Consider the following 12,153-nt stretch of genomic DNA (forward strand, 5'->3'; position numbering starts at 1 on the left):
TACTTTTAACAGATTTAGATTCAGGTTGCAGCACACAGACTACAGTCTATGTGCTGCAACCTGAACCTAACCTAACAGCAGTGCTAAATGCAAGAAGCAGCTGGAGAGTAGGGAGAGCCTACGGAGACAAGCGAGGGAGAGAGGCGGAGCCAGGCACAGAGTGACATCAGCATCAGACTAGCAGGAGCTGCATTTTTGCTGAAAATTCATGACAAAATGCATTGGATCCAGTGTAAGAGGTGTCTGTGTGTGCAGTATTTGGAATAACCATAACATTCACATGACTGACTAAGGTGAAGTTGCTATAATGAAGGTAATATCTTGTGACATTTTAACAAGTTATCTGGGGGAAAAAATCTATTTCAAATGTTCAAAAAAGTGTGTAGTAATGTAGTGTGAATAATTACAGAAATCCTACCACCTCTGAAAGATTTCTGGCACATAATTGAAATTATATATAATGAAAAGTACAGTATAACCTGACATCTCTCATTTTTAATACTAAAAAAAATAATGAAATCATTTAAGATGTAAATAATATAAAGTAATATTTTATCATATTCTTTCATGTTTTCTGAAAGCTGATACATAAATACTAAAATCTGGATGTCTCTTTGCCCTTTTTGGACTTCCTGAGCAACCATACAATAACACCTTGTATAGATGCACACCTAAAAATTTTTTAAGCGTAGGGTAGGAAATTTTATTCTCTCATCTGTGGAAGCTATAAAACGCTAAAAACATCAGCCAATCCTCCGAGATGACCCTACGCGGAATATTGGCTGGTTGTCACTCTCTTCCTGCTCTGCGTGCACCAGAGAGGTACGTGCATGATGGCCAAAGTCACAGACGCAGCTCGTCTTCAGGTAATGTGCGTCCATGTGATTGGGAGCCGTGGCGTTGGGGTGAGCTCCGAGAGCATGGGGCATTTGTTTTCTTTCAATATCTGGCTGACTCTCACTGAGTTTTCAAAATCTCCTACCCTACCATTAATAAAAACAAAATCCAAAAACACAATCTTTGCGGCAACATCTCATTATTACATGACTTTTCTTATATGCGCCATAAAAAAAAGGAACTTGGGAATCTCATGGTAGCTCCGGCCTTGAGTACAGCATGTTAAAGTAGAGCTGAGGCTAAAGGGAATCAGGCCCTGTCTTTTAAACGTCACTTGAATGTGCCCATAGTAAAATGGACAGCCCAGAGTGCTGATGACACTAAGTGTGCAGGCCTGACTCTACCTAAATCAAAAATGGGTGAGATACAGTATATAACAATTCACTCTTTTATGATCAATTATGATCAATGGGGACTGTTTTTAGCGAACTTGCTTATTTCTGCTGTAAAATAGGACTTTTTTCCATGGAGGTCTATGGGGAGCCAGCCTCCAGTGGCCACTAAAGACACTGCAGTCTTTATCCACTAGCTTCATTTATTTAACCCAAGAGGTTGAGGTGCTTCAGTGAGATGTCAGAGGACTGGTGTTACCCTGTCTGTAGCCAAACATGAATCCCACAAACACACACTCATTCACACAATGATGACAAACTTCCTAACAAACCTCCACTGAGTTCTGGGCTTCACTCATCTTAGCAACCGAGGTTTGAAACTCTCCGATGAAGTCGTGGCCTCCATCATTATCGTAGTCATAGCACAGGACCTGTCATTGTATAAAACACAGGTCATAATCTGTATAGGTTTAAAGTGGTTAACTCTCTGGTATCATATAACACTAACCTTAATGTTTCTGTCCACATCTCCATTGCAGAGAGAAATCAGAGGCACGGTAAATGGTTTCCATGCTGGATCTAAAGTGTTCTTTATGACCTGGAGTCACAGGAGACAGAAAACAGCACATTGTCATGAAGTTACACCGCAGCAGGTAGAGTACGTTATGCAGCAGTAGAATTACATGAACTTGTAACCACAGTTACAGTGTCACACCTGCTGAACATTAAGCTGACAATGACAGCTCATGGCTGAAAATAATGACAGTTAGACGAAGGTGCTTTAATCCCTGCCAATGACTCACCTCTGTCCTGTGCACCAGCATCCATTTACTGTCTTCTCCCTGCTTGTGAAACTCCAGGTAGGGGTCAGATTTACCAAAGAAGTCCTGCACAGAAAACACACAGTTGAAAAAAAATAATCCCTGTTTGACCAATGTAATGCTGATATTGACATTGCCACCCCCTGGAAGAGGCTACAGGTGCTGCACCACGACACAGAAAAGTGTTAATTCTTGGCCCCCCTGTCCCACTGCCCCCACCTCCACACTCTTAACAGCGTTTTAGACTCATTGCAGTGCACTTTAATACCTTCAAACATTGTAACAACGGTTTTTATGTATTTTATTATCAAAACAATTTTATCTGTAAATATGTGAGGATGTGTGTGCTAGTTGAAGGAACTCCAGGAGAGCTTTTTTACATTTTGTTGTATTGCTCTCAATGTTAGCACTGTTGCCTCACAGCAAGAAGGTTTCTGGTTGGATTATGACTGGGGCCTTTCTGTGTGGAGTTTGCACGTTCTCCCTGTGCCTTTGTGGGTTTTCTCCAGGTGCTCTGGCTTCCTCCTACATTCTAAAGATGTACTAGGTTAATTGGTGACTAAATTGCCTGTAGGTGTTAGTGTGAGTGTGAATGGTTGTTGGTCTGTATGTTGCCCTGCAATGGACTGGTGACCTGTCCATGGTGCCTCTCACCCAAAATTAGCTGGGATAGGCTCCAGCCCCCCGTGACTCTGCACTGCAGGACGAAGCAGGTTACTAGATAATGGATGGATGGATGGCAGTGACAATAAATACATGATATTTTTTACCAAGAAGAAATCAATGTGACACACTGAGCTGCTGCAATGAGCATCAGTACAATACAGCACTCTTCTTTAAAGTGTCAACCTTAGATTGAACAAATTCATACAATGTTGATGAATTACTCAACTAAATATTTTTCTGACCTGACCTAGAAAAGACATATAAATGGTCTTCTGATTAGTAAAAACATTGCAACCCTGGAATGCGGGCTGGATCATAATCTGAATTGTGCATTTTTTTCACTGGCAATCTTTAGTTCAAACTTGGTTAGCTTAGTGATACACCATGGCCTCAGAGATCCAGACATTCTGTGATCCATCTGAGTAGAGTCTAACACATGCGTCACCATCAGTGTTTATGTAATTACTCTTACTGCCTACAGGGGAAGACAAAAGTTCTGCATTGTAGGTTGTTAAACTTAATTTGGGTTATTATGCTCATATACATATCAGTGCGTCTAACAGAATAAAAAATAAACATTTATAAATATTTATAAATAAACATTTATAAAAATAACTGCACCCATTATCCCATTAGTTGGTAGATAAAGGTGAAGAGTGTGAAAACATTCACTGTGTGGGCTTTGTTTATGTGTTCTGAAGTAGCATCCACACTTGAATGTGAGTATTTGTATTTGCATCCCCTGTGTATGTGTGTGCAGATATCGTTGTGAGAACCAGGTTGAAGTGAGGACATCTTTTTAAAGTGGGAACATTTTGGTTTGGCTTTAAAATAGCTACCGGTATTTATAAGACTAGGGTAAAAGTTAGAAGTTTTAGGTTGGGGTTTGTGTGGGAGACTTAGTTGTACTGGTCAAGGTTAGGGTAAGGAGTTAGGGGATACATTATGTCAATGATTATCCTCACAAAGACAGCTCTGTGTGTTGATGTCTGCTCACCTTCTTGTCCAATTTGCGCCCACTCAGAGTCAAGGTGATGATTCTGTTGTCAGACAGCTCCTGTGCTGTTATCTAATATAACAGAACAACTATTAACATTTACATCAACAATGACAGTAACTGCAGGAGCCTCACTAACACAGATAGTGGCAAGATTCCATTTTAATAAAGAACAAAATCCACATTATTAGCCGCCTTGACTAGCCATGTGTGTGTGTGTGTCTGTGAACAGACAAACAGAAAAAATACATTTAGGAGGCTAAATCATACCGTGATAGAGCCCTTGCCAGCTGGCTTCCCATTGGCTAAGATCAGTGGTCTGTGAAGTTTCTTATTGGATACAATCTAATGGACAATTTTAAACAAACAAACAGGACAGGAATTATTTCAGAATAATCTAATAATCTGAACTGAAAAGAAGAAATCATTCCCTACCACTCCAAGAGTGCAAATAAATTCTCCTAGGAAGTCGTGTTCATAGAGCTGTGTGGCACACTTGTCCTCATCAAACATGGCAAAGCGAAGCTTCTGGATCTCTTCAAAGTGGTAGTCCACCTGAAACTTCACTCCAAACACTGGGTTCAGGTTGTTCACAGCTGTTTCAGTACGTCCCAGCTAAAAGACAAGAAACACAAGGAGTGGAAGACTTGACTCTGGATAATAACATGTTTTAATGTAAAGCAGAACAGATTCATCATCCACTTTCTTTTTATACAGTACAGTGTACATACAATATTCAAACATTTCAGAAACTTTTGATTGTCCTCCTGCACCTTTGTGTACTGTCTTTGTGTTTCTCAGAGCACTCCATTAAAGCGGGTTTTATAATACCCATTTTCAGCTTCATCATTTTAATACTGGAATTTACTTCAGTAGCTTTACACCCAGCATAACTCCAAAAAAGTTATTTATTTCCCTTGTGCAGCCCCTTAGTTCCCCATCTTCCGGAAAAAAGCCAAATTAGTTAACGTGGCCTTTGACTAGACAACACTCTGAAAGTCTATCTATCCTTGGGAGACAGGACGGTGACATCGTTGACCAGTTTTTAGTGAATCATAGGGCCATCACAGGACTCAGCTATCATATCATTAGGTTTTACAAACCGACTGGTGCAGCCAAAACAAGGAGCTAAATTAGGCCATTAAGAGCAATATTCAAGCAGTTTCAAAGGTCCCGTCACATTACAGTTCTTTGTTTTATTTTTTGCTGTGTGTTTGCTTTATTGATGTTGTGTGTGTGATCATGGCCCCAAAATACTTTGTTGACAGCACACAGACAGACAGATCAGAGTGTGTAGGCGTCTGTAAGAGCAGTGTGAGAGTCATGTTCCCTGCTCTGACTCTTCTAACCAGGTGGTTGGATGACTAATACTCAGTGGCCGTGGTACTCTCCAGAGTGACTCACCCAGGACCTGCGCTGTGTTCATCCGCCATTAGACGAGGTCAGCACACATTTAGTCTGTCAACACTGAATTAGTGAATATAAACGGCACTTTGAATGGCCATTGCTCTGATATAATGGAGATGGTGGCCATTAAATGTCTGGGACCCTAGGCCTGGATTACATTTGTCTTCCTGCTGATTCACAGAGCATAATAACCCTATGTTGTTCTATTGTATTACATGTGATGTAATAGAGTTCAGTCTGGTTCAATTTAATTAGGCTAACTGGACGTTTAACACGCAAAAAGTGCAAGTGTTAGAACAAAGTTTCATCATCCAGACCAATATGTCTCTACACTCACTGAACGGATAGCTATTAATAAAACGTCAGTCTGGGTCATGCCATCTTCCTCCTTCAGCTGCTTTTTGGGGGATTCCCTGCTGCTTCCAGGCCAGCTGGGGGATGTAATCCCTGCAGCGAGGACTCGGTTGGCCCCAGGGCCTCCACACAGCTGTCAGTGACTGATAAACCTCTACAAGGAGGTGCCCAGACATCCTTCTCAGATGCCTGAACCACTTCAACTGGCTTCTCTAACTTCTCACCCAGGCTTAGACAGAAAACCCAACCACTCAATGCAGGCTACAGTAACACAGCACAATGGGTAACAGGATAAGTGACACAATAGCCTCCTAACTTCAGTGTTTTAAATATTGTTAAAATGTTGTCAAGTTAGAATTTAGGTATAACAATCTGAAGCATATTACAGTCAGAGAGAGATTTCAGCAGGAAGCCTCAGCCTACAACCGTGAAAAGAGAGCACCACAAACTAATGTTACTGCAACATCACTGAAGCCCAGCAGGTTCAAATACACATCTCATATTTGTGTCACAGTGGATTTGAACCTGGCTCACTGGCTGCAGAAGTGAATCAGACCCTTGCAGCACTGCATCCAACGGACAAACGGTAACATGGACACAGAGGAACTCTCATGCTATACTAATAATGTGAACAACTGGACACAATTCAATATCTGCAGCAGTCAACATATTCTTTGTTTGTTATTATCTGGGTTTGGTTGGTATTCACTAAAAAGCTGAGGAGTCAGCTTTATGAAACAAAAGAGATAAGTGTGGGTGGGATGGATGCTGAATACTTTTCTGAATACTCAGTGTGAAGTCTGGAATTAAAAAAAATGTTAAAGAAATGAGGGTAAATATAATTTCTGTAGTTTCTTCTTGGCATTAAGCCAACAAGAAGATAAACAGAGACATGCAAAATAAAATGATAAGAGGGGGGCAAACTCAGGTATAAGAGAAGAGATCGCTCTGACAAACTTGCAGCACTAGATAATGTTATCACTGCTAAAAACCGACAGACATCCTGCAAGGTGTCCCTGTAGCTGCAAAATAAGCCCAAACCACCAGTCCTCCACCACCGTGCTTGACAGTGTGTATGAGGTGTTTCTGTGTTTGGTTTTCAGCAGACATGGTGGTGAGCATTAAGGCCAAACAACTCCACTTTGGTCTCATCTGTCCATAGGACATTGTTCCACAAGTGTTGTTCTTTGTTCAGATACAGACATAAGAGTCTTTCTCCTGGTAACCCTTCAAACAAACTGGACTTGTTTAGTCTTCTTCTAATTGTGCTGTCACATTAACACTGAGCATGCTTAGTGAGGTCTGTAGGCGCTGATATGTAGCTCTTGGGTTGCTGCTCTAACACTATTGTTTGTCTTTCTCTCTTGTCCTTGTGTTAACACATACCTGAATGTTCCAGAGCAGCAGTAACATCTGTTTTTATAGAGGTCTGTACACCTGCTGATGATCAATTCATCAAGGACTGATCATCAGCAGCACCTGCTGCAGCTCAACTAATTAACTCCTATGGAAGCAGTAAGGAGAAAATAAAAAATAAATAAAAAATAAAAAGTTATATGTTGTTTTTAATTTTTTGCTAATACTAACACCCACTACAAACAGATTTTTTAAAAAAAAAAACCATAAGGTCAAAAGACACGGGAACTAACTTATGAACATGACTGTAACACCTACAAAATGAATCAACAGCTGTTTATTTACATATAAAGCAAATAGAGAGTAACAGTAGTTTGTGTCCTCCTGATGACTCAAGTTCAATACTTATTTTCCTTTCAGCTCTGGTTTGTTTACCTCCAGCTCTCGAGGGAAATATCTGCCCCTTTAGCTGTTACAGGCGCTGCTGTCTTCTCTATCTAGCCACTGACTTTGTTTGTCTGCTGTTGTGGCTTTATGTGAGCTTTTTACTGCAAACAGCTGCTTCTGAAAATGGGACCTTTCATATTACACGATACTGAAGATCGTTTGTGTGGACTGACTAAGCTACTCAGTGGGATATTGATACTAAAATGTAGAAGCTAACTAATACGAATTCTGAAGAAAATGTGACACAATGATTTGGGTGAAGGACGCTGCATTCATCTACATTTTTTTTTTTAATTCCTGAAAACATTTAGTTAAATCACAAGCTCCACAAAGCATGTCTGATTTTAAACCCCACTGATCTGAATGTCCTGCTGTATGTGAGTTCTCACTTGGCTTATATATGTGTTATGATTAGCACTCGGAATTGGAGTTTGGAGAGAGAAAAAAATCACAGGATTTAGAAAATAGCCCCAGCAGTCTGTTAACTGGTTCATTTACATAGCTGATTTGTAGACTGATCATGATCCTGGAAGCCTCTCTAACACCAGTGCTGGCTGTGATCAGACTCTTCCATCAATCATTCACCTTTGCCCTCCTCTCTTTTACACTCATTCACTTCATATCTTTATCTCTGTCCTCGCCATCTTTATCTCTTTCTCTGCCTGATTTATTTCCCCCTCACCCTCTGCCTCACCCTCTTTGCTCTCACACTTATAACCCCCCCCCCCCCCCCCCCCCCCCCTACAGAACCAGCTGCTTCTCACACCTCTCTCTCACAAGACAGACCAAGATAGGCAGGAACTGAGAAGGAGAGAGACAGAGAAGGGAAGGCTGGTGACAGAAAGACAATCAGAGAGAGAAAACAAAGCTAACAGGAGGGGACCAGAGAAAGTGAGAAAGCTGCGAGCATGAGAAAAAAAAACGACGAGATGTGGATAATATCTGAGAAAAGGTTTGGGCGTCATTTCACCTCCTCTGTCGTTTCCTCACTCCAGGAGCACTAAGCTTTTGTTTCCCTTCCCGTTGCCATGGTAACTATTGGCAATTTTTACATCAGAGCCACATGCCCTGCTGACCGACAGCTAGCTACAACCCGAGGCACTCGCCTACACTCACAGGCACATGCATACACAAAAGCCAGATTGCCCTGTTGACCAGCTGTTCGATTTAGAAAAGCCACACATCAGAAATTTATCACCATGTTGCTTTTCAGCATCTTCCACTCAGCTTCATCGCAACTTTATTAGCAAAACAGACATCTCAACACAGCATGGAAACACTGTCCTTCCATGTTCTTTTGCCATGATGTCACTAGAGGTAAAAAAATCCTAAACTCTTCATTAGGGTTTTTGTTGTGTCCTAATTGGTTAATTATTCTACACTAAATATGTCACACAGTTTTTGCGGCTTTTATGTGTCTATGTTTTCTTGCAAAAATCTGCGGGTGAATTTGTGTCATCTTTAAAATCACTTTTCAATGATTGCATTGTTTTTTAATGATCAGCCTTTGTCTACTTATCACTTTAACGTGGTCTTCGATACTCGTCTAAACATTGGAAAAATACTCATAAATCGTGCAGCACTCTGCAGGGCGCAGCATGCCATGGCTGATGCCAGATGGTCAAGACATCATCACTTTGGATCTGGCTCACATCCTATAGACTACAGCCTCCAGAGGAACACAGACAACAAACGAACCTCTCTGCGGGTCAGTTGGTTTTTGCTGAAATAGCCAGCATGGTGGACGTGACCTTAAAAGCACTTCTCAGACTTATTCTGATCTTCTTTTCTCTCCACACAGCAAAAAGAACCCCACAAATCTTATATGAGCTCAGCCTCCTCTGTCTCCCACTTCATCCCCCTCCTCCATCAGCGCTCCCTCTTGACTGTACCTCCACCCAGTTTCCATCCACTTCATGGAAGAGGACACAGAATGGGTCTGACTTGGAGGCAACATCTCGGTCCAGCAGGCTGGACGCAGTGACGGACAGCTCCACCCGAGTGATGCAGTGCTGAGGTCCGACACTGCGCGTCTGCCCATCGGAGGCCGAGCCCAGCGTGTAGGCCATGGTTGGAGGTCACAGCTAATCAACCTGAAGGAGAAAAGACAGGGAGATATCAGCCTCATGATGATTTAAAATAATCAAATGTGCTATTGAAAGGGGCAACACCAGTGATATCACCGCAGTGGCATCAGTTTAATTTATTAAATTTATTAACTAGAAATACCAAAGAAGCCACACGTTTGGCAATTCCAATTCTCAGTCAGCTCTATGAGATCGTCACCTGGAATGGTTCTCTAGCAGTAGCAATTATAAAGCCCGAAGGTGGGTTTTGGGTCTTGCTGAAAAACAAAGGATGGTCCCACTAACCACAAGCCAGATGGGATGGCATGATGTCACTGCAGAATGGCTGTGGCAGCCATGTTGGTTATGTGTGCCTTAGATTTTGAATAAATCACCAGCAATGTCACCAGCAAAGCACCCCTGTACCATCACACCTCCTCCTCCCGCTTCACAGTGGGAGCCACACATGTAAAAACCATCTACCGTCTCACACAGACATGGCGAGTGGAATCAAAACCCTCAAATTTGGACTCATCGGACCAAAGTACAGATTTTTCACTTGTCTAATGTTTATTCTTGTGTGTTTTTTTGCCCCGGCAAATGTCTTTTTTCCTCAGTAGTGACCCTGAGGTCTGGTCCACACAGTCTCCTCTGAACAGTGGTGTGGGTGTCCTGATCGGAGTATGCCTACTGTTCATTTGGGGTTTCTGATGCTGGTAGCTCCAATGAACTATGGTACAGAGGTACCTCTTGGCCTTCATTTCCTGGTGTTGTCCTCCCAAAAGGCAGTTTCATCAGAGCATTTGATGGTTTTGGCTACTGCATGCGAGGGTACACTGAAGTTCCTGAAACTGTCCAGCTACCTGATCTCTATAACTTGAAATAATGATGGCCTGTCAGTTGAGTGGTTCCATAATATGGATTTGAACAGGAGTTGAATAGGGCTATTCACAGTGTGTACCAGCCGTTCTGCTGCACAACACAACTGGTATTGATGTTGTCAAACACATTAGGAAGAAGAAATTTCATAAAGCATGTCTGTTCATTTTAAACCACTCCAGGAGACTATATAATGAGGCTGAGTGAGTCTGAATATATCAAAGCAAAATAATGTAAAATATAAAACATATTACACATGTACATATTGTATTTATTGTTCTTTTTGACTGTGATGGACTGGTGACCTGTCCAGGGTGTACCCCGCCTCTCACCCGTAGATAGCTGGAATAGGCCTCAGCCCCCTGTGACCCTGCACTGCAGGACAATACAGGTTCAGATGATGGATGAATGAATGGATGTTCTTTTTGATGTATGCTGCTGGTACTACAACCCAATTTCCCTACGGGGAATAATAAAGTAATTCATTCCATATGTGTTCCTTCACAGTTTCGATGTTTTCAGTATTAATCTATAATGTAGAAAATATTACAAATGAAAAAAAAATTAATGAAATGATGTGTTCAAACATTTGAATGCTGAGTAAAAGTAAATAATCAATAAAATCCAATTGAAGTGAGTCACCTGTGGCTTCTGAGCTCACTGAGAGATCAGCTTAATCATACTAATGATTCTATTAGGTTAAATATAACCTGAGTAACAGGGAAACACAGGCGTAAACCGTAGACAACCTCTAGTGGCTGTGCTTCCATACTAAACATTACAAATACATACACACATGCAACGTGCTGAGAATGCATCGAAGCTCCAAAATGGAGATGGCCAAGAATACACATACACACACGTATCTGAGAAGTGTGTGAACATGCTGTCAGTAATAACTGTTTGTGTCTTTAATGACAGACAGACAAACAGACATTAAACCTGTGTTCACAAAGGTGGTTTTGTTCCCACAGCAGCGTGGATGCTGTCTGTTGCTAAGATACTAATGTGTCATAACCAGCATGCTCCTCCCGTTCAGCTCCTCTGTGATGTCACACTGGTAGTGGTAAAAAAAAAATACCACAGCAACATTTTCATTTATCCCCTTCATTGTCATTCAGCATGGGGAGAAAAGCTTGTTTTGACTGGAACCAAGTACTTTTTATTCACTCATTCATTGTTCATGGATTCATTCAATGGCTAACAGTGGACCCAGAGTAGCTGAGAAATGTCAACCTTTGCCTGTAATTGTGCTGTAACTATGCATGTGTTTCTATCAAGCATAAATATTAACAAAAATGTATTTTAGAGGATGAAGACAGAAATATAAAATCTGACTGTCTCTCACCTGCAACCTGGAAAGCGTGCAATAATGATACCGGCTCTGCAGCCCTGCTGTACTGACCCCGCTGAAGGCGTTCACACCCAGCAGTCACACACACCGAGTGCAGGAGGAGGAGGAGGAGAAGGGGTCAGCAGGGGACCTGACAGAGAGGGCAGGTAGTGACTGACTGACCAGGAAAACAGATCAAGTCTAAATGTTCCATCTGCCATATTGGTGCCAAAGGAGTGACTACAAACAGCAGTCATACAGCAGGACATGTGTATGATATTCATCTCGCACACAAGGTGTTCAGCACAATGTGACCCCCTTCGCACACCCTTCCTCTCTAACCAGCACACTGACTGACAGCACAGCAACTGTTAAACGTCCACAAACACAGGAGGAACAAAATGTGAAAACTGACTCACCGCTTACTTCAATGACGACCAACTTCTCACTCGACAATTATTTGCTGCGCGCAGTGAATAGAAGTTAAAAAAACAGCGCGGAGTGTTTTTTCTCTAAAGAGGAGGAGTAATAATAAGGTTGTCATTTTTTTAACCAATTTTCCCTAGAAGGCGCAACAGTGTGTGGAGGTAAGTCTTCA

General features: G+C 41.7%; 1 protein-coding gene across 1 annotated transcript in view; it reads right to left on the reverse strand.

Annotated features, from left to right (window-relative positions):
- cpne2 (copine II) overlaps positions 1-12,153 on the reverse strand; it is a 38,986-nt gene extending 26,833 nt beyond the window's left edge. Inside the window, exons 1-9 of the mRNA XM_028407684.1 lie at positions 11,975-12,153; positions 11,571-11,706; positions 9,170-9,370; positions 4,149-4,328; positions 3,984-4,058; positions 3,714-3,785; positions 2,033-2,116; positions 1,738-1,827; positions 1,562-1,660 (exon numbers count right to left, since the gene is read on the reverse strand). Of these exons, the coding sequence (XP_028263485.1) occupies positions 1,562-1,660; positions 1,738-1,827; positions 2,033-2,116; positions 3,714-3,785; positions 3,984-4,058; positions 4,149-4,328; positions 9,170-9,346 (777 nt within the window). The 5' untranslated portion in view covers positions 9,347-9,370; positions 11,571-11,706; positions 11,975-12,153. The remainder of the gene's footprint in view (positions 1-1,561; positions 1,661-1,737; positions 1,828-2,032; positions 2,117-3,713; positions 3,786-3,983; positions 4,059-4,148; positions 4,329-9,169; positions 9,371-11,570; positions 11,707-11,974) is intronic.

Source organism: Parambassis ranga, chromosome 6 (genome assembly GCF_900634625.1).
Source record: "Parambassis ranga chromosome 6, fParRan2.1, whole genome shotgun sequence".
Lineage (NCBI taxonomy): Eukaryota > Metazoa > Chordata > Actinopteri > Ambassidae > Parambassis > Parambassis ranga.